The 22996-nt window shown below is 49.1% G+C and overlaps 2 protein-coding genes and 1 pseudogene across 3 annotated transcripts; 2 read left to right on the top strand and 1 right to left on the bottom strand.

Moving 5' to 3' along the window:
- Positions 1-559: 559 nt before the first annotated feature.
- Positions 560-4988, bottom strand: YIPF2 (Yip1 domain family member 2). Its single transcript, XM_079772118.1, has 10 exons — positions 4865-4988; positions 4647-4707; positions 4087-4241; positions 3911-3991; positions 2857-2944; positions 1508-1624; positions 1257-1423; positions 997-1179; positions 781-909; positions 560-701 (listed from the first exon to the last, which is right to left on the bottom strand). Exons 2-9 carry the CDS (start codon positions 4675-4677, stop codon positions 796-798), a joined length of 936 nt encoding a protein of 311 aa, XP_079628244.1. The 5' UTR covers positions 4678-4707; positions 4865-4988; the 3' UTR covers positions 560-701; positions 781-795.
- Positions 4987-6964, top strand: TIMM29 (translocase of inner mitochondrial membrane 29). The gene is made up of 2 exons (XM_079772119.1): positions 4987-5193; positions 5288-6964. The coding sequence occupies exons 1-2, from the start codon at positions 5100-5102 to the stop codon at positions 5980-5982; spliced, it is 789 nt and encodes a 262-aa protein (XP_079628245.1). The 5' UTR covers positions 4987-5099; the 3' UTR covers positions 5983-6964.
- An 11859-nt stretch (positions 6965-18823) lies between these two features.
- On the top strand, positions 18824-20524 carry LOC307100551 (spliceosome-associated protein CWC15 homolog; annotated as a pseudogene). The gene is made up of 2 exons: positions 18824-19680; positions 20500-20524. The product of its transcript is annotated as a spliceosome-associated protein CWC15 homolog (transcript).
- The last annotated feature ends 2472 nt before the right edge of the window (positions 20525-22996 follow it).

The raw sequence follows: 22996 nt of genomic DNA, 5'->3' as shown, positions 1-22996 counted from the left end.
TGCCCCACCCCTGCCAAGAGCTAGAATAGGAGGCCTGTGGGCCTGGAGGGGAGGAGGGTCCCTGTCAGCCACTGGGGGCAGACACAGAAACCTCAAGGATATGTAATGGAAGGTGTCCTTTCTCCTTGTAGCTGACATTAGGCCTGTGTATTTCCCTCAGTATTTGTAGATGCTCCAGTCCCTACTATGATGATGGCATTTTGGTCCCTTTCAGTCTGGGAAGGGGCCTTGCAGGGATCTTTCCCTCAAAAAAAAAAAAGAAAAGAAAAAACAAAATAAACAAGGAAATGTGTTTCAGCACAGGCAATTTTCTTCTACTTCTGCTCCCCCCATTTCTAACGCCCCCAAACTTGGATGTGGTGGAGCCAAGGCTAGGCCCAAGGCCCCGCTAACTGGGCACTCTGGGAAGGGTGGGCACAGCCGAGGCTGGAGTGACCCTTTGCTTTCCTGCTGGACCCTTGGGGAAAGAAGAAAGGCCTAGCAGGTGGCCCATGGGGCAACAGCTGCACTGGAAGCTCCTAGCTCAGCCACCCTTCTCCCACCTTTATATAAATTCTCTAAATCACCTTTGCATAGAAAATAAACGTGTTTGCTTTGTAAGAAAAGTCTGGAAAGTAGCAGAGTGATCTTGAAATGTCAAGGGAACCTTCATTCATTCATCATCTTGGGGGCAGGGCAGGCAGTGTCCCCTCCTGTTAGACCTGAAAGAGAAACTGACCAGTGGCTCTTGCAGGGAAGAGGCTGGAAGCCCTTTAGCCACAGCTGGAAACAATTCCTTACCTGTAGCCTCAGGCCTCAGGTTGTCATAGGCCTTGGCGGGGTGGGTGTCAGGACTACGTTTGGGTGCGGAGATGTGTCCTGGTGTGTAGGTGCCATGTGCTCCAGAGGCAGTGGCTGGAAAAAGTAAAACTGAACCCAGACCCCTGAGGTTAGCATCAGGACAAGCAAGCTGCCTCCCAACCCTGAGGTCCAACTTTGACCACCCCAGACCCATACCTTACAACCCATGGCCAGGAGGGCATGGAGTAGTACGACAGCAGAGAGCAGCATGGAGGCCACCAATCTGGTGTCCTCGCGGACAATGGGCCAGAGGGTGAACACCAGACCAGCAGCTGACAGGGCCAGAGCCAAGGCCCCAAAGAGCCACTGTAGCCATGGGACAGGGATCAGCCACAGGACCTGGGGACAACATGGGCAGATAGCTACCAGGTTTCTCCAGGGCACACGCCATCCCCACCCCCAGGGGCCACACTCACCACAGTGGGAATGAAGATGAAGAGGGAGTAGCCGTAGAAGCACACAGTCTCCAAGAACGTGTAAGGCCCCATGCGCTCCCGGACGCCCTTGCGCCACTGCAAGAAGGCCCACAGTGCCAGTGGCACCAGCCAGGCGTAGCAGTAGATGGTGATGCCAGCCACCGTCACTGGGGGCAAGGCAGGCAGTCACCTCTGGGGCTCCATGGCACCCCTAGCCCCACCAGGTGCTGGGCCTTGCCTACTTTGCTTACCCTTGTGGAACTGGGGGCTGTAGTGGACGGAGGGGTCCGTCCTCTGGGCCAGCACCACTGTCAGGTTTCCAGTAATGGCCAGGACAAAGGCCAGTGTGGCGCAGATCCAGAAGGGGCCTGCAGGTGGAGTGGAGTCAGGGTCCCAGTCACAGAGCTTCCAGGACAGGTGACTTGTCCTGTTTTGTCCCAGTCTTTCCAAGCTCTGGGTTGCCTCCATACCGGCCACTCCACTGACCTGACTTACTCCCACCCATATGACAACCTGGTGGTTGAATCCAGTGCTGGCTCAGTCCTCATCTTTCTTGGCCTTTCAACAGCCTTTGATGTAGCTGATCCCCCTCCCTCTGGAAAGAGTCCACACACTGGCTTCAAAGTCTCATGTCACTGGCAATTCCGTAACTTATTTCACTCCCAGACCTCTAATGATGGGGAGCTGGCTGGGCCCAGTCCTTGCCCGCCCCCACCCCCCCATCTGTGTTCACTCCTTGCATGATCTTGTCCAACCTCAGGGTTTTGTGCCACCTCTAGGCCAACAACTCCCAAATGCCTCAAGTCCGGGCCTCTGCCCTTAACCTCAGGCTTCTATTCAATGTTTTCACGTGTGCACCTCCCTTTCCACCCCACCACACTCACTTTTCCCTCAAACCTGCCCAGCATTTCCCATTGATAAATAGCAACTTCATGCTTGGCTTAGTCCAGGCAAAAACCTTGGCACCTCTCTTCCCACCCTATATCTAGTGGGTCAACAAATTCTGTCAGCCCTATCCTTCAAGACATAGGCCAGAATCCAACCACTCCTCTCTCCCTGGGGCCAGTCCCCCCACCCCAAGCTCCTCCCCCTCTCTCCCCCAAGATCTGGACCATAGTAGTTGTCTTTTCCCTGGCCTCCCGGCTTCCACCCTCTCACCCCACAGTGATCAGAGGGCACCTAGGGACACTTAGCTCCCTTACTGAAACTTAGGAGGTTGTGCGGTCTGTCACCAGGTGGTGGCCTGGCAGTTTCTTCTGCTCCAATGACAATGCTGCCCTGCAGTTCAGGTGTTTTTCCACTACAGGGTTTATGCCCCTTCTGGAATGTTTTTCCCCTAGTTCTCCGTAGCTCAACCCTGACACCAACAAGGCTCATTCCTTCACCCTCCTCAGCGGGTCCTTCCCTGACCAAACCATACAAAATAGCAACTGTCATCCTCTGAACTGACTGCTCTGCAACCTCTGATGTCTCCGTGTCCTTGAACAGTGTAAGGCTCATACTTGCCGTGAGGGACTCTGCTTTCTTCTAAGCTGTACTATCGGGTCAGGTACACAGTTCACATTTGAATCAAATGAGCTAAAAGCTTAACCTCACTCACCATACAGGTCTGGGCGATTCCGCAGATGGTGCCGCACAAAGCTGTGGCCAGGCCGGGGTAGCAGCGATCCTTTAATCCGGTCCAGAACCTGGGGGCAAGGCCGGGCACAGGATGGAAGCCTGCTGGGGCTCCCCACCCACAGAGGAAAGGGGCCAAGCCCCTCCCCTGACCTTAGAGGCTCCCCTGCTGCCCTCCCACCTCCTCTCCACACTGCTTGAAAGGAATATGCACTTTCCTCTGGGATTTTGATGAGCTGTTCCCCTGACCGGCCCCACTCAATATACCAGTGTCCCACCATTCTGAAAGACTTAAGGGCCTCCACCTTCCTCTCTGCAAGGCTGCCCTGGACTGCCGCCCTTGCTGCCTCCCCCAACCCCAGTAAGGATAGACAACAGGTCCTGGGCATTCTCCCTCCGCATCTCTCTCCAATAGGTCCTCTGACTCAGTAGCCCTGGTTTATTATCATCTCTCACCCTGGCATGGGGCCTCCGAGCCACCTTCCATGTTGCATATCTGCTCATTCCACTCGATCCTCTGCTGCTCTATACCCTCCACGACTCCCCAGCACCCTTAGGATAAAACCCAACGTCCTTAACATCCCTCACAAGTCCCTTTGTGATCTGGCTTCTGCCTGTCTGTCTATCCCCCACCTCTCATGCTCCAACCAGGATTAAGTGACAGGTAGCGTCTGTGATAGTTCCTGCCTTCTCTCATTTCTCGTCTGAATATGATGTTCCCTGTGCCTGGAACACACTTAGGCATCCTTCCACCCTGCCTGGCTAGGTTTTCCTTCTTTAAGTCTCAGCAAATCCCTTACCACCTCCAGGAGGCCTTCCTCTAACCCACCTTATCAAGTGTGCTTCCTGTGTTCCCCAAAGCCCAGCACAGCACATCAGAACATAGCCACCAGTTACTTCCGCTAGCCTGGGTGGAAGCTCGTTTTCCCACGTGTGTATCTCCAACTGCCCAGAGCCCACTGCACAGAAAGGGCTCCGTGCAAAGTAGCTGAACCCCAAGCATGACAGCCCCCTCCCACCAGCTTCCCAGATCTGACCTGCGAGGTGTCCACATCAAAGAAGCTCTGATAGTAGCTAAAGGTCCAGAATCCCGGCTGCTGCTGCTCCTCCTGTAGAAGCTGCACAGGGTGGGCTTTCAGTGCCTGCCCTGCCCTCCCTGCCTGGGGCCAAGCAGGGGCTGGAGGACAAGGGCACAGGGACTTAAGGGACTCACCGCGGTCTTGTCGCTCTCCACCTCGTCCTCAGCTCCATAGCTACCACCTGAGCCCACAGCCACAGCTACATGCCCCTCTGGCGTCCGCTGATCACTTCTGCTGATAGTGGTCACATCTGGGGTCTCCGCCAGAAGATTAGTGGCTTCCTCGAACTCTAATATGGGACACAGGCATGTTTGGGGGGGGGGGGGGAGTCACGACAATTTGGTTTGGCCCAAATTGTCTGGGGACCAAGACTTTAACTGTAGCCACCTCAGTGCTCTCCCCAACGCGGGGCCAGGCTTCCTCAATTTTCGGGGGTGGGAAGGAGTGTGTTCCCTCACTTCTGACAAGGGATGGTAACTGAGGGCTGGTTCTGGGATGGGGTCAGGTCTGGGGTAGCGACTCCGGTTTGAGGTCGCAGTTCAGGACTGGAGCAGAGTTCAAGTTAGAGCTGGTTTCATGCCTGAGGTCAGGATTGACAGCTCACTGCGGCTCGGGTCAGATATGAGTTAGGACTTGGATGCGAGGTTCTGGCCAGAGCGGGGAGGAGGTCGGGCCACATCACAGTCGCACTCACCATGGAAGGCCAGCTCGTCGGCCGCTGCCATGGTTGCTCAGGGGCGTCGCCGCATCCCGCTCTGAAGACAGAGGCCAATCAATCATGTCTGCACGCAATCCCACTCGGCGCCCTCCCGGAGTTTAACCCTCCGCACCCAGCCGGACCTGGCGGTAAGCGGTACCCACTTGGGCATGAACTCGCCGACCCTGCCCACAGGTGCAACCCGCCCTCCTCACCTGCGGCCGTCTCAGTCGGCGTGGCCAGGGGCTCCTGCGCCTGCGCGGCCGGCCTACCTGCCAGTCAATCCCACACGTTCCGGAGAGCAACATCCGGCGCCGGTCCGTTTTCTATCCTCTTCCGATGGGAAGCCACTACCGGCGATATTGACGCCTGCGCAGATGAGACTCCCGGGCCTTTTAGTTCGTGTCGCTGTCGTTTCTCTTCGGAAAACGGACGTCCAGCCGGAAGGGAATGGCCGCGGCGGCTCTGAAGCGACTTTGGTTGCGACGCCGCGGAGAGGCAGGGGTCGCGGCAACCGCCAAGCCAGGCGTGTGGGCGAGGTTGGGTGAGTACGGCGGGTGGGCGGCTGCAGCGGCGAGAGGCGGCGGGGTGAGGGGCCGCGGCCCCGGAACCCGCTCACCGCGCCTTCTTTCCCGTAGGCACCTGGGCCCGCGCGCTGCTCCGGGACTACGCCGACGCCTGCAGGGACGCGGCGGCGGCGGCGAGGGCTCGGCCAGGCCGGGCGGCCGTTTACTTGGGGTTGCTGGGCGGCGCGGCGGCCTGCTGCGCTCTGACGCCGAGCGAGGCGGCCTTCGAGGAGGCCCTGCTCGACGCGTCGGGGACCCTCCTCCTGCTGGCGCCGGCCACGCGAAACCGCGCCTCGGAAGCGTACGTCCAGCAGCTGCTCTGGCTGCGGGGCCGCGGGCGCCTGCGCCACGTGAACCTGGGCCTCTGCTCGCTGGTGTATGAGGCGCCCTACGACGCGCAGGCCAGCCTTTACCAGGCCCGCTGCCGCTACCTGCAGCCCCGTTGGGTCGAGTTCCCAGACCGGGTTCTGGACGTGGGCTTCGTGGGCCGCTGGTGGGTGCTGGGTGCTCGGATGCGCGACTGCGACATCAACGACGACGAGTTCCTCCACCTGCCGGCGCATTTGCGCGTCGTCGGGCCCCACCAGCTGCACTCGGAGACCAACGAGCGGCTCTTTGAGGAGAAGTACCAGCCGGTCGTGCTCACCGACGATCAGGTGGACCAGGCGCTCTGGGAGGAGCAGGTCTTGCAGAAGGAGAAGAAGGACAGGTTGGCCCTGAGCCAGGCCGACTCGCTGGTGGGGAGGGTCCGAGATGAAACCCAGTGAGGCCTGGGTCCCGACCCAGTCCCGAACCTTGGCAGGCTGTTTGCCCGGGATTGTGCAATTGGTGTGAGTGAGCCTCAAGTGCAGTGACTGAAATAAATGATATGTAAAGTAATCTCGCTGGGTTTTCATAAAATTAGGAGGCCTTTCTCCTCCCACTGTTCTTAATGCTATAGCTAATTCAGAGCCTTCTTGGTCTAGGAGTTGGGGAGAGCAGATGTGACAAAATTATATAATGTTTATTGCTACCAGTTAGTAATGAGCTTTGTACATAAATTGGCCTTTTTCATTGGGCCCCACCGTCCCCTTGACTGAAGTATCATAGTTTCTGAGTAAACGAAAAATAATACAGGACATCCTTTGTATACCCTATCCCCAGCTTCCTCCAAGTGGTAACATTTTTTAAACATTACCAAACTAGAGATTGACATTGGTATGAGTATTTGGATTTTACAGGGAAACTTTTGTAAAATAGCCTGCTTTTATCATTTGTGTATTAATACTGATGTTAAAGTGGGTTGGAAGGTTAAAACATTCTCGGATCAGGAAATCTGTGTGGGATCATAGATGGTTATGTTATACTTCAATAACCTTTAAAACAGAATTGTATGGCAAGGAACATGTTAGCTGGTACTTAGCTAGGTTATGGCAATCATACTTTAAAAACTAAACTTACAGCATGCTTGCCAGGCCTGGAGGCGGCTGTGGGGACCAAGAGTCCCAGGGAAGTGGAGTCTCAGTGAAAAATATTCTCTGAACTGAATCCTGAACTTGTCTTGTTGGTCAAAAGATTAAGATACCAAATTTCCTTTTCATTTGATAGTATTACCATTAACATTGTTAAACCCCTCCCCCCAAAACCTTAATGTTCCACAATCCATAAAAAACAACAACAAAACAAAAAAACAACTAAATTTACAGGCATGATACTTTCTCACCTAGGTGGCCTGTGGGTAGTTAATAAAACCAGGAGATGAAACAACCAGCTTTTGGTGATTTTGTGTTTTTGTGCTTTGCTATTAAGTTTTGGTATTTAGACCTTTCGTTTGTACTATGGGTATCGTATGTTGGACACATGGTAATTTTTAAATACCTTATTTTGGGGCCAGGAGAGCATCTTCTCAGCATTTCCATTTTCCAAAGGAAAAAAGTGAGGTTCAAAAAGTTCATTTCTCCAAGACTGTAGCAGAGCTATGATTCAAACTGACTTCCAACCCTGTCACTTAATTCTCAAACTCATGGCACTATCTTTGATCTAAACCACATAATGTCAGAAATTATTATTTTTTTAAAATACATTTTATTGATTTTTTACAGAGAAGAAGGGAGAGAGATAGAGAGTTAGAAACATTGATGAGAGAGAAACAATGATCAGCTGCCTCCTGCACACCCCCCATTGGGGATGTGCCCGCAACCAAGGTACATGCCCTTGACCGGAATCGAACCCGGGACCCCTCAGTCTGCAGGCCAACGCTCTATCCACCAAGCCAAACCGGTTTCGGCTCAGAAATTATTAAATACTGCTATCACCAGAAATAAAAGTTGAGTACAGAAATAAATGAATATTTAAAAATGCAATGAAAGAAAAAGCCTAAGACAAATAATACTAAATTCTTATTGTATCCTGTTACCTGCCAAAGGCTCTGAACCTAAATCCTGATGTCTTTGTTCAAGAGAGAGACTAGCCAACTTCAAGGAAGGATTTAAGACATATTGGCATCCACGTGAGACTTGTTCCTCACTGTGATCAGAAGTATTGGAAGAGGACTGCACATCATTGCTTGAGTGCGTTATTAAGTGCCACTTCTGATTTGCTGCCAGGGTGTGCTCCATGCAGATCCTCTGTAGCTGGGAAGCTCAGCAGTGGCTGTAAACAAACTAAACAACTCAGTGTGTTCATAAAAATTGAGGGGCTTGGTAATAGGCCTGAAATGTGTGTGGCTTTGTCTTTGGTAGGAGGGTTGGCCTTCCCCAGAGGAGGACCACCTTATTTTTGCTCCCCTCTCGTAGCTCTGACCTGAGTTTGATGTAAGGTGTGTAGACTGGAGCTGTTAGATTGGACAGGACCAGATATTCCTCATCATCGGCATCTTGTACAGGCTCCCACAGGACAAGTCCAAGCCTCCTTGCTCATTGCTGAGCTCCCAACTCCCCACAGTGCTGAGGTGAGCGTGAGCCCCAGTAGATGTTGAAAGATTTAAGTGACACCTGAAACTTATGTACAGTAGAACCTCGATTCATGAACTTAATTTGTTTCTGAAGGTTGTTTGAAAACCAAAGCATTTTCCCCCATTAGAAATAATGTAAATTGAATTAATCTGTTCCAACCCCAAATTATGCCATTTTAACCTTATATACAGTGCATGTCTAATGTACAGTTTAATCTATAAACACTTTAAAAACAAAAAGGACATGAAATATAAATGAAAATTTAACAAAAAGGAAATGTACATTAAAAAATAAAAATTTAATAATGAGCAACAAAAGCAAAAAAACAAGAACATAATCACAGCACAATTTCCTGACATGTTAACAGCAGTAAACACTCACACGTATTCTCCTTTGTTGCTTGAGAGACACATGACTGATCATACACCTATCAGCATGAGAGGGTTGTCAGGTTGAGAGGCGAATTGTTTGAGAACCAGCATTTGACTTTTATTAACAAATGTCACCCCAATAAATTCAATAAACAATCAAAATTACTGGGGGGTAGGGGATAGAGGGGTCAATGGGGGAAATATGTAATATGTTCAACAAAACTTTTTAAAAAAAATTTAAAAAGACTTAATTGAGGTACTGCACGTGCCCAGTGTGGGTGAGAAGTAGTATGGCCTGGCTGGGGGGTGGAAAAGGACCAAGATGGACTCCCCATACGTAGCAGCCCAGGGAAGAGGCCTCTGGTCTTGCCCTGCCCAGTGCCAGAAATGGCGAAGTGCACACTGTCTCCAATCCCATAGGGCAGTAGGACCTGGGAAAGAAGTGGGCTTTAAGTCGGGCTTTAAGTCAGGCTTTAAGTCTCAGCTTTCACATTAATTAGCTTTGTCACTGACCTGGGCCATAGCCATGAGGCAAGAAAAGGAAAAGGCATCCAAATCATAAAAAGTAAAACTCACTGTAGTCATGTGCCACTTAATGACAGGGATACTTTCTGAGAAATGCATCGTTGAGGGATTTTTGTCATTGTGCAAACATCATGGAGTGTTCTTACACAAAACTACCGTACTTTCTGGCGTATAAGACGACTGGGCGTATAAGATTTTCCTGGGTTAAAAAGTTGTTTTAGCCAAAACCGGTTTGGCTCAGTGGATAGAGCATCGGCCTGCAGACTGAAAGGTCCCAGGTTCGATTCCGGTCAAGGGCATGTACCTTGGTTGCAGGCACATCCCCAGTGGGGGTTGTGCAAGAGGCAGCTGATCGATGTTTCTCTCTCATCGATGTTTCTAACTCTCTATCCCTCTCTCTTCCTCTCTGTAAAAAATCAATAAAAAAATATATTTAAAAAAAAAAGTCGTTTTATACGCCGGAAAATACGGTATATTGGACTATATTGATGGGATTAGATATAATGGATTAGATATATTGGACTACCGTATTTTCCAGTGTATAAGATGACTTTTTAACCCAGGAAAATCTTATACGCCCAGTCGTCTTATACGCCGGAAAATACGGTAGGTGGTATAGCCTCCTGCACACCTAGGCTATTATTGTTCTTAGGCTACAAACATGTACAGCATGTTGTGCTGAATACTGTAGGCAATTGTAACAATAGTATTTGTGTATCTAAACAGATCTAAACATAGAAATATGTAAAAACTAGAGGCCCAGTACATGAATTTGTGCATGGGTAGGGTCCCTCGGCCTGGCTGGCGATCCGGGGCTGTCTCACCCAGTCTGGGTTGGGCGGGGAGAGACTGCGGGAGGGCTCCAGGGAGTGTCCGGCCCTCTCGCCCAGTCCTGATCAGCCAGACCCCAGCAGCAAGCTAAGCTACCAGTCAGAGCGTCTGCCCCCCTGGTGGTCAGTGCGCATCATAGCCACTGGTTGAGGGGTTGACTGATTGGTCGGACACTTAGCATATTATGCTTTTATTATATAGGAGGATATGGCATAAAAGATAAAAATTGGTAACATCTGTATAGGGCACTTGCCATGAATGGACCTTTCAGGAATGGAAGTTGCTCTGGCTGAGTCAGTCAGTGAGTGGTGAGTGAATGTAAAGGGCCTAGAACATCACACTACTATAGACTATAAACGCTGTGCACTTAGGCTACACTAAATCTATAAAACTGCAAGATTAAATAAGACAAAAATATTATGCAATCAAATGGGGCTGCTGCCGGCATAACACAGCATACTGTTTTACAGCAAAGTTTTCCTCCCGGCCGAGTGGCTCTGTTAGAGTACTGTCCCGTGCACCAAAAAGGTTTCAAGTTCAATCCCAGTCAGGGCACGTGCTAGAGGAAACTGATTGATGTTTCTCACATAGATGTTTCTCCCAAAATCAGTAGGATTTAAAAAAACCTTTTTCTTTTATAGTTAGAAACAAAAATCAGTAACATGGTAATTTATTAAGTATTATGTACTGTGTGTAACTGTATGTTCTATACTTGTATACTGTACTATATGTTACCATACTTAAACGCATGTGCTTTATTTCTCTATGACTGCAGCACAGGTTTGTTTACACCATCCCACAAACACAGAGTACTGTGTTGCGCTACCTTACAATGGCTGACATCAGGCAGTAAGAATTTTTCAGCTCTATTATAAAGGGACCACTGTTGACTGAAACATTGTTATGTAGTACATGACTGTATTTGCAGATGACATAATACTATCCTATCCTAAAAAGGCTAATATGCAAATAGACCAAACGGCAGAATAACCGAACAACCGGTCACTATGATGTGCGCTGACCACCTGGGGGCGTGTGCGGAACATGGCGGGCATCGGCCACAGTGAGATGGTGGAGTAGGTGAGTGGGGGTGCCAGACCAAGGTGAGGCACCAGTCACTGTCATCAGGGCGAGCCTCTGGTGGTTACTGAAAATTCTTTGCTCACGCATGCCATGGTCCCGCCCTGCACTTGTACCCGCTGATGGCGCCGGTCCCGCTCGCACCCGCTGCTGGCGCTGGCCCCAATCGCTCCGCGCCTTCTGCAGATACACGCACCATCAGTGCCTGGGGGCAGCGGTGTTGGGAGCGGGGCCGCCAGCAGACGGGACTGGTGGCCTCAGCGGGAGGGGCCAGGCAGGGGCGTGGAGGATGGGCTGAGACCCACCCCTGTGCCCACTGCAGCCTCACGGCCCACAGTTCCTTTCAAGGTGCACGAATTTGTGCACTGGGCCCCTAGTGTATATAGAAAACCCTGAAGACTCCACCAAAACAAAAAACTTAAAACTAATAAATGAACTCGGTATATTTGCAGGATACAAAATCAGCATACAAAAATCTGTTGTGTTTCCATAAACTTTCTGATAGTTATTAACAAACTTATCAGAAGGAGAAATTAAGAAACAAATCCATTTGCAATAGCATCAAGAAAAATACGTAGGGCCCAGCTGGCGTGGCTCAGTGGTTGAATGTTGACCTATGAACCAGGAGGTCCCTGTTTGATTCCTGGTCAGGGCACATGCCAGGGTGCCAGGCTCGATCCCCCAATGGAGGCATGCAGGAGGCAGCTGATGTATGATTCTCATCATTGGTGTTTCTATCTCTCCCTCCCTCTCTGAAATCAATAAAAAAAATACTTTTAAAAAAGAGAAAAATATGTAGGAATAAATTTAACCAAGGAGGTGAAAGTCCTGTACATTAAAAACTACAAGATACTGATGAAAGAAGTTAAAGAGGACACAAATAAATGGAAAGATGTCTGTGCTCCTGGATAGGAAGAATTAATATTGTTAAAATGTCCATACTACTCAAAACAATCTACAGATCCAATGCAACCCCTGTTAAAATCCCAATGACATTTTTCACTTAAATAAAACAATCATAACATTTGCATGGAACCACAAAAGACCTAGAATAGCCAAAGTAATCTTTTTTTTTAAAAAATGTATTTCTTTATTGATTTCAGAGAGGAAGGGAGAAGGAGAGAGAGATAGAAACATCAATGATGAGAGAGAATCATTGACTGGCTGCCTCCTGCATGCCCCCCACTGGGGATCGAGCCTGCAACCCAGGCACATGCCCTTGGCCGGAACCGAACCTGGGACCCTTCAGTCCGCAGGCTGATGCTCTATCCACTGAGCCAAGCCGGCTAGGGCGCCAAAGTAATCTTGAAAGAACAAAGTTGGAGGCACCACGTGCCCTGATTTCAAGCTATAGTACAAGGCTATAGTAATCAAAATAGTATGATATTGGCACAAAAACAGACACGTAGATCAATGGAACAGAAGAGAGACCAGAAATAGCTCCACACATATATAATCAATTAATTTACGACAAAGGAGCCAAAAATAATACAACAGGTAAAAGACAGTCAGTAAATGGTGTTGGGGAAACTGAACAGCCACACGCAAAAGGATTCAACTGGCGCTGGCTGATGTGGCTCAGCTGGGCATCGTCCCATGCACTGAGAGGTTGCAGGTTCAATTTCCAGTCGGGGCACATGCCCGGGTTTGATCCCGGGTAAAGGGTGTGCTGGAGGCAGCTAATTGATGTATCACTTTCACATCGATGTTTCTCTCTTCCTCTCCCTTTCTCTAAAATCAATTAAAAAGTCTTTTTTTTTTTTTTAAGGATGAAACTGGATCACTATCTTGCACCATACACAAAAATCAACTCAAAATGGATTAAAGACTTAAATGTAAGACCTGAATTCAGAAATAGGCAGTAAGCACTTAACATCAGTCTTGAATAGGCAGTAAGCACTTAACATCAGTCTTGCTGATGATTTTTTGGATTTGACATGGAAAGCAAGGGCAACAAAAGAAATACAAACAAGTGAGGTTACATGAAAATAAAGCTTCTGCACAGCAAACGAAGCCATTGACAAAAATGAAAAGGCAACCTGATGAATGGGAGAAAATATTTGCAATTATATATCTCATAAGGGGTTAGTGTTAAAAATATATAGAGAACTCATACAATCAATGGCAAAAAACACACACAAACAATCCAATTAAGAAATGGGTAGAGGATCTGGAGAGACTTTTTCCAAATAAGATATACAGATGGCCAACAGGTGCATAAAAATGTGCTCAACATCGCTAATCATCAGGGAAATGCAAATCAAAATCACAATGAGATAGCAACTCACACCTGTCGGGATGGCTATTGTCAAAAAGACAAGAAATAACACATGTTGGTGGGAATGTAAATTGGTGCAGCAACTATAGAAAACAGTGTGGAGTTTCCTTAAAATAATTAAAAATAGAACTACCCTATGATCCAGCAATTCCACTTCTGGGTATTTATCTGAAGTAAACACCGACCTGTAAAGATATTTGCACCCTCATGTTCATTGCAGCCTTATTTACAATAGCCAAGACACGGAAACAACCTAGATATCTGTCCATCGATAAATGAATGGATAAAGAAAATGTATATACATGCAATGGAATATTCGGCCATGAAAAGAAGGAAATCTTTCTTTTGTGGGTGCGGTGAAAGGAAAGAGGATGCTGCGAGGGCCTTGGGCACTCTGCTGGGGCACAGGTGGGGGTGCTGCCTGCCCACCACCAAGTGCCGCGCACCGCCCCTCCACCACACCTGTGTCTTCGTGCCTAACCATGTCATCGCCGAGTCTTGCTTCTGGTACTTTGTGTCTCAACTGAAGAAATCTTCAGGGGAAATCGTCTGCTGTGGGCAGGTGTTCGAAAAACGCCCCCTTCGGGCAAAAAACTTTGTCATCTGGCTATGCCAGCATGCGCAGTGGCACCCACAACATGTACTGGGAGTACTGGGACCTGACCACTGGGGTGCCATTACCCAGTGCCACAGAGACACCCCCTTCCCCGCACGTCCCCCAGGCCTACTCAACCCAGGTCACGAAGGTGGAGGAGGTCGCAGCCAGCAAGTGTCCCCCACCGGCAGTCAACCAATTCCATGACTCCAAGGTAAGTTCCCACTGCCTCACCTGGTCCTTCCCCAGCACAAGCCAGGGCTCACCCCCAAGAAGCCCAACATCTTTTAGGTGCCGGGCCTCCCTGTGTCTTGGTCTGCCCAAATCCACTCCGAGGGAAAACTGCTTTGGGGGGCGGGGAGGAGAAAAGCTTGCCATTTGCAACAACATGGATGGCCCGTGACGGTATTAAGCTAAGTGACATAAGTCTGACAAAGACAAGTACCGTATGAACTCTCATATGTGGAATCTAAAATAGAAAGAAAAGAGCCCTAACCGGTTTGGCCCAGTGGATAGAGCGCCGACCTGCGGACTGAAAGGTCCCAGGTTCGATTCCGGTCCAGGGCATGTACCTTGGTTGCGGGCACATTCCCAGTGGGGAGTGTGCAGGAGGCAGCTGAATCGATGTTTCTCTCTCATCGATGTTTCTAACTCTCTATTCCTCTCCCTCTCCCTTCCTCTCTGTAAAAAATCAATAAAATATATTTTTTAAAAATAAAATAAAATAGAAAGAAAAGAAAAGGAGCTCATAGGACAAATTGGTTGCTGTCAGAGGGTGGGGGTCTGAGGTGGGGTTGGTGAAATGGGTCAAGGGAGTCAAAAGGTACAAACTTCAAGTTGTAATAAGTCCTGGGGATGTAATGGACCGCTGGGTGGGTGTAGTTAATAATGCTGAATTGAATGCTTTTTAAAACGTAGGGTTGAACCCCAGCTTTCACACTAGCTTTGTGACTGACCTGGGACATCTCCATGCCTCAACTTCCTCATCTGCAAATGGGAACGATGCTGCTCAGGACGGTTAGGAAAGAAATCAAACCTCGTGAAAGCATTCCTAGTCCCCGGTGTGGCTGTGTGGGGACCATCAAGACTCTGAGGCCGGACGGGGTGGAGCTGGCCCAGGACCCACAGAGCCTGGTGCCTGGTGTGCGCATCTCTCAGAGCCGAAAGACACTTGAATCTAATATGAACATTTTCCAGTTCTCCCTTCCTCTTAAAATTTAGTCTGATCATTGCCGCTTTTCAGGCCAGGCCAGCATGGCCTCAGTGCCAGCTGTTGTGATCAGAGAGGCCAGCAGAGGGCACCCGAGGTTCGGTTCAGAGACCGGCCTTACCCAAACTGCTGGCCAGTTTGCTTTGTTCTGAGCAGCAGCGGTGGGTGGTGCAGTCTGCACACTTAGCGTTTACTGCTCGTTAGAGATGGCAGGTAGGCTGAGGTCAGGGCTGCAGGGCTCTCGGGAGTTCCATCCCTAGAACTTGCACCTGCCTCGTTAGGTAGGAAGCCGAGGCCTACCCGCTGAGACTTCCCGGCTCCTTCCCTCAGTGCGGGAGGGGCAGGATCGCCTGTCCAGTTCCCTGGTTTTCTGGAAGTTGAATTGCACTCAATGCACGAGGCCCTGGACCAGGGTAAGGCAAGTGAGGTCCCTCAGGCACAGGTTTTAAGGAGACACTCCCTCTTGGGGTCCAGCAAGCGCAGGGTCAGTCTCAGAGGTGGAGTGCCTCCTTAAATGCTGTGCCTGCGGCACCTCAAGCACTGTCCTTAGTCCTGGCCTTGGAGCATCTTCAGCCGTAATCATCCACGGTGCCCAGCAGGCTTTTCCGGATTTGCTCGACCCTGACACCACGAGCCCTTTTTTTTTTTTTTTTTTAAATATTTTTTTATTGATTTCAGAGAGGAAGGGAGAGGGAGAGATAGAAACACCAATGATGAGAATCATTGATTGGCTGCCTCCTGCACGTCCCCCACTGGGGATGGAGCCCACAACCGGGGCATGTGCCCTTGACCAAAATCAAACCCAGGACCTTTCAGTTTGCAGGCTGACACTATCCACTGAGTCAAACCGGCTAGGGCCTTTTGTTAAAAATCCTCACCGAGGACATTTTTTTGTTTGTCTTTAATTGATTTTAGAGAGAGGAAGGGGGACGGGGAGAGGGAGTGAGGGAGAGGGGAAACATCCATGTGACAGTGGAACACTGACCAACTACCTCCTGCACTCCCCCTTCTGGGAATCGGACCAGCAACCTTTTGGTGCACGGGACGACGCCCAACCGACTGAGCACGCTGGCCAGGGCAACAAGCCCTTCTAAACTGATGTTCGAGCCACAGATGGGAAGGCGTGATCAAGCATCTGACTTTTTTTTTAACTTCTCAGCCAACCACCCTCCTTCAGGTTTATTCACATGACAGGTACAGGCATAGCTCAGAGATATTGTGGATTGGGTTCCGGACCACTGCAATTAAGTGCGTATCTCAATTACACTAGTTGCAATCTTTCCACGGGTGTAGGGTCTTGCTTTCAATTTGTAAAAACTGCAACATCTGTGAAGCACAATAAAATGAGGTAAACCTGTACTTATTTGGGAGACAGTTGAGAGAGGAGAGGCAGAGCCAGCAGGACTTTTAAGGTTTGGGAATTCTAACAACACTCTAAAACTCTTTTGTATAAAAGAATTCCAAACATACAAGAATGTCTGAACCCCCATACACTCATCACCCAATTTGACAGTTAAGATTTTGCCACATTTGCATCAGCTGATTTTTCTTTGCTGAAGTATTTTAAAGTCAATCCCAGAAATCACATCAGTTCACCCCTATAATTTCAGTATGTATTTTACATAATGATCATGAGATTATCACACCTAACAAAATTCACCATAATTCTTTGGTTTCATCTGATACCAGCCCATGGTCACATTTCCCTGATAGTTTAAAATGTCTATTTACATTTTGGTTTGTTTGACTCTAAATCCAAAGTCCACACATTATATTTGGTTGTTGTGTCTTTTTTTGGGGGGCGGGGGGCGGGGGAGGGTTGTTGTGTCTTTTAAATCCCTTTTATTTTTTTAAATAAATTTTTATTGATTTCAGAGAGAGGAAGGGAGAGAGGGAGAGAGGGAGAGAGGGAGAGAGAGAGAGAGAGAGAGAGAGAGAGAGAGAGAGAGAAACATCCATGATGAGAGAGAATCATGGATCGGCTGCCTCCTGCATGCCCCCTACTGGGGATGGAGCCCACAACCAGGGCATGTGCCCTTGACCAGGAATCGAACCCAGGACCCTTCAGTCCCCAGGTCAACACTCTATCCACTGAGCCAAACCAGCCAGGGCTTAAGTCCCTTTTAATCTAGAGAAGTACACACACACACACACACACACACACACACACACACACACATTTCTGACCTGTTGCAGAAATGGTTCGGTCATCTTGAGAAGTGTTCCACACCCTGTCTTTGTCAGCTGGCGTCATTGGACTTGTCCCTCATCCTCCACAATTCCTGTAAATCAGCTCTTAGCTCAGAATGCATGCTGGGTACACCGGTTTTATTGCACGTCACTGTTTTTTTAATTGCACGTCACAGGTGTTGCGTCTTTTACAAACTGAAGGCAAGACCCTTAAGCAGCACAGATTATGACTTGCTTTATTGTGATACTTGCTTTACTGGTGATCTAGAACTGAACCTGCAACATCTCCAAGGCTGCCTGTATCTAGGCCCTAATCTAGGGGTGGGTCCCAGGTCACCAGTTTTTAAATCTCTCCAGGTGATGCTAATAAACAACTGTGTCTGAGAACCACTGCGAAGAGGTTTGATTGGAATCCTGTTCCGTGTTCCAGCGTGTTTGGTCTAGGCCAGTGGTCGGCAAACTCATTAGTCAACAGAGCCAAATATCCACAATACGACGATTGAAATTTCTTTTGAGAGCCAAATTTTTTAAACTTAAACTTCTTCTAATGCCACATCTTCAAAATAGACTCGCCCAGGCCGTGGTATTTTGTGGAAGAGCCACACTCAAGGGGCCAAAGAGCTGCATGTGGCTCGAGAGCCGTGGTTTGCAGACCACGGGTCTAGGCCCTAGGGGGTGCTGCGTCGTCGTGGTTCGTCGCGGGGAGAGGCATCCCATGCCTGGCTGACCCGTCTAAGACTGGTCCCTCTCATCAGGCTTCCTGTCAGCCTTCCTCCTAACAATGGCATCATTTTCTGTCAGTGGTGAGTCAGTCCTGTCACAGGGGCTGTGTTCTTGCAATCTCACCCGGAGCCCAGGAATGCAGGCATCCCACAGACGCTGCCGCAGATTCACCGTGACCTGCAGATGGAGAAATGGTTGCCATCCTGTGACAAGTCCCAGGCTCGCCTTTTGAGAAGCCCCGGGGCGGCTGCCAGGGTGCCGTGTCCCTTCCTCCATCTTGAGGCAGACCTTAGGCTGTTACAAATAGTCATTTATTATTACAGGGAGGCCTGTGAGGAGGGCCGCTCAGGCCAGGTGAGGCCAGCACAGGGCATGCAGCCATGAACGCTCCTGGAGCCAGCGGAGCCAGAAGCTCTCTAGGAGACTGTATCCACTGAGCCACATCGTATGCAGCCAAGGAGGCCCCCAAACTTCCCCAGGATCCACTGCGGTCCTCAGGGATGTTCCAGGGATCCTCCTGTTCCCGTTATTCTTTTTATGTTATTCACTTTAAATTTATTTATTTATTTATTTATTTATTTATTTATTTATTTATTTATTTAATTGATTTCAGAGAGGAAGGGAGAGAGCTAGATAGAAACATCAATGAGAACCACTGGTTGGCTGCCTCCTGCATGCCCCCTACTGAGGGGGATCAAGCCCACAACCCGGGCATATGCCCCCGGCTAGACTCGAACCTGGGACCCCCCAGTCTGCAGGCCGACGCTCTATCCACTGAGCCAAACCAGCCAGGGCTATTCACTTTAAATTAAAAAAAAGGGACTAGGGTAGTTAGCATTGGTAAGGCTGTAAGTTTTTTATTTTAACTTTTATGGAGGTGAAACATAACATCAAATTAACCATTTAAAGTTACACAAGCGAGAATTGCAGGGACCTCGGCCAAGCATAAAAGATGACAACAGCAGCTGGGCCCACTTTCGAACCTGCGAGAGGCGGGAGAGGAAAAGGAGAAGGTGATTTGAGCCACCCTCAAAGCAGTATTCAAGTAGAGACCTACCCTCTCACACAAAGATAAAATATAGACAGACACTCAGGATGCCCCTGAAGAGGTTTGGAACCGGGACTTCAGAAGAGAAGCAGAAGAGAGAGAGAGAGAGTTGCTGCAAGAGGAAAGAACAGAGGTCGTCCAACTCGAGAACCTGCAGCCTCCTCTTCAGTGTCAAAGCGGCCTCGGCGAGACCAGATTCCTGCTGCCAACCTCGAGGCAGATGATCCTCTACCAGATGAGGAAGATGAAGACGAAGATTTTGAAGAGGAGAGTGATGATGATGATGATACTGAGGTGATTCTTGCAGAACTAGAAAAAAATTAAAAAAGAAAGAGCTAAAAAAAAAAAGAAGAAAAAAAAAGAAAAAAGAAAGAGCTGAAGGGCAAGCCAGGAAGGAACAAGAACAAAAAGCTGAAGAAGAAAGGATTCGTATGGAAAACATTCCGAGTGGAAACTCTCTCCTTAATCTCACTGGCCCATCCCAGCCTCAGGCAACTTCAGAGTTAAGAGAAGGTGGGACGATGACATTGTTTTCAAGGCCTGTGCAAAAGGCGTGGATGACCAGAAGAAAGACAAAAGATTTGCCAATGATACACTGCCATCTGAACTTCACAAAAAGTTCATGGAGAAATATATTAAACTAGAGGCCTGGTGCACGACAATCGTGCACGGGGGTGGAGGGTTCCCTCATCCCAGCCTGCACCCTCTCACAGTCTGGGACCCCTCGGGGAATGGCCGCCTGCCGGCTTAGGCCCGAACTCCCATGGGGAGTGGGCCTAAACCGGAGGCGGACATTCCCTGAGGGGTCCTTAGAGCTGCTATGGAGGCGGGAGAGGCTCCCGCCACCACCGCTGGGCTCGTCAGCCGTGAGCCTGGCTTCTGGCTGACCGATGCTCCCCCTGTGGGAGCGCACTGACCACTAGGGGGCAGCTCCTGCATTGAACGTCTGTCCCCTGGTGGTCAGTGCGCATCATAGCGACCGGTTGTTCCACTCTTCAATCAATTTGCATATCAGCCTTTTATATTATAGGATAGTACAGTTGTATATGCTTAATTAAAGACTGTATAAAATGTAAAATAAAAAAATAAAGTTACACAATGCACATGTCCTGACTGGTGTTCTCAGTGGTTAGAGCGTCAGCCTGCACACCAATGGGTCCTGGGTTTGATTCCTGGTCAAAAGCACATACCTGGGTTGCAGGTTCAATCACAGGCCCAGGTCAGGCATATTCCAGAGGCAATCAATCGATGTGTCTCTCCCACCATCTCTTTTGTGCTCCTTCTCTCCCTCTCTTCCTCTCGCTCCCCCCCCCTCCCACCATACTGTTCTTGGATTCCAAAGAAATACCTGAAGTCCTGGCTGTGAAAGACATAGGTTTATTGGGATTTACGTGTGCGCCCGTGGCAGCGGACCGGTGGACTTTACTGCTAAGTCCCATCCAATCTGCAGTCGGGCTGCACCAGCTGTGGCCAGCCGGTGTGATTGTTTCTGTCCCCCAGACTTTCCCAGCACAAGTTTGTATAGAGTATGGAAAACAGGGCATGCAGGGGGAGGGGGATGTCATGAGATCAAAACACAAGCTGTTCACAATCCAGCCTCACATCTAGAAGCAGTTTCTCTTTGGCCTTTCTTGCTGGCCAGGTTCCCAAGGCCTCACAGTCCCCTTACAGATGGCTTTCACTATTATTCCCACAGGGTGTGTGTGTGGGGGGGGGGGTATTGGCTCACGGGAAGGGGCCCATGTTCCCAGTTACCATACACTTGGATACATGGAATAGACTGACACATGTCAGAGGAAAGGGCTGTAGGGGGGATGCATGAAGAAGGTAAAAGGATTAGCCAAAGAACATACATGCACAGTCCTCTGTAAGAGGACTTAGCAGTAAAGTTGGGATGATGCTCAACCAACTGAGCCACACTGGCCAAGTCTCATAAAGTAAAAAAAAATTTTTTTTTAATTGATTTCAAAGAGGAAGGGAGAGGGAGAACGAGATGGAAACATCAATGATAAGAGAGAATCATTGCCTGGCTGCCTTCTGCACTCCCCCTCCTGGGGATCGAGCCTGCAACCTGGGCATGTGCCCCACCCAGGAATCGAACCATGACCTCCTGGTTTGTAGGTAGACACTCAACCACCAAGCTACACTGGCTGGGCCAGGATATACTTTTGATCGTACCAACTCCTCTTAGGGGTATATGACTAAGGTGGAGGAAGACAAAAGCTCACTGTTATGGCTGCTCTGCTGGGCAGAGGGCCCTGGGCTTGGAGTCAGACATTCCTGGGTTCCAGGCCTGCTCCATGGGCCAAGCCAACTTCCTCTCTTTCTATTTCCCTCTATAAAATGAGGCTAATATATCCCACTTGGGTTCTGATGGTTAAATGAGGCACATATGAAACAAAAATGTGTAAAAATACCTTGTGAATTGTAAGTACAAGTCAAAACATTCCCATATGCCCCTCAAATAATTGCCCTGCAAGTTCCTTAGCATTTTTCCATGTACCTACAACAAAGCACCATGCGCTACGTAGTTACACATGTATAAATTAGCTGAGGCTTATATATCTCAGCTTTCTGTACTCGGCACAAATGAAATGCTCAGTAAACCACTGAGAAAAAGGTTTATGAATTAAAAAGTTGTGGGCAGTTGTTTTAACAGAAACACAACCTTTGAGGAAAGAGTGAAGAAATAAAATGAGTCAGTCTAGTCAGGCTGCTAAATTCCTAAAAGCAAGTAGGCTGAGGCAGGAGGAAACAGTTCTATTCTTGCTTTAACTAGGTGAGGGCTTACACTTAAAAAACGTTTTTATTGATTTTAGAGAGAGAAAGGAAGGGAGAGAGAAAAATTGATGTGAGATAAAAATATCAATAAGCTTTTTCCTCCCCGCCCCCCCCGCCCCCCCGCCTAAGGATCGAGCCCACAACCTGGACATGTGCCCTGATGGGAATAAAACTGTGACCTCCTGGTTCATGTGTCGTCGCTCAACCTCTGAGCCACACCAACAGGAGACCCCAACACAAATGCCACATTGGCCGAAACCGGTTTGGCTCAGTGGATAGAGCATCGGCCTGCGGACTGAGGGGTCCCAGGTTCGATTCCGGTCAGGGGCATGTGCCTTGGTTGCGGACACATCCCCCGTAGGGGGTATGCAGGAGGCAGCTGATCGATGTTTCTCTATCATCGATGTTTCTGACTCTCTGTCCCTCTCTCTTCCTCTCTGTAAAAAATCAATAAAATATATTTAAAAAAAACAAATGCCACATTGTCCTTGCTCTGCAGTCAGTCCCCCTGAGCACCCACGCGGCCCAGAGGCATCAGATTGGCAAAAATGGGAAAGCCTGACAATACCAAGTGTGGGGGATGTTGTGGAGAAATAGGACTTCTTACAACTGGTGGCGATGGAAATGGTGCAGATGCCTGGGAGAACGGTTGGACGAGAGTGCTGAAGGGCGTGCGTGTCGGGCGTGCGTGTCGTCAGCGGCTGTGAGCACAGGTTTGATCCTCCTGGAGAAGTCTGAGTGTGCCTGGAGACCTGAGACTGTCCTAAGCAATGCTTGTCTCTGTCAGTGTATACAGAGCTAACGTGTGGTGTATGCAGACGCCTTAGCCCGTTCGGGCTGCCGTAACAAAATACCACAGACCAGATGTGTTTATAAACAACAGAAATTTCTTTCCCCCCGTTCCAGAGGCTGGAAGTCTGAGATCGAGTCCCAGTGTAGTTAATGGAGGTCTCTGGGTCCAGGCACCAAAGCTCTATTACTTTGGAGAAGAGTTTTCAGAGACCAAATGACTGTAACAGCTCTCTGTAACTGTGGTTTGAGAGGCCACAAACTCCAGTCTTTGAGCGGCGCTTAGCAAATTAAGAGTGAAAGCTGAATTTTTGGAAGGAGGTTTTGATACTGTATATCTTGGAGTATCCCTATAAAAGGCATATTTCTCTAAAAATTGAAATCCATATAAATGTCCATGAGGAAATGTTACCAGGAAGCCCCGGGT

This window comes from Cnephaeus nilssonii (genome assembly GCF_951640355.1).
Source record: "Cnephaeus nilssonii genome assembly, chromosome: 5".
Lineage (NCBI taxonomy): Eukaryota > Metazoa > Chordata > Mammalia > Chiroptera > Vespertilionidae > Cnephaeus > Cnephaeus nilssonii.
This window is presented reverse-complemented; position numbering and strand designations above follow the sequence as displayed.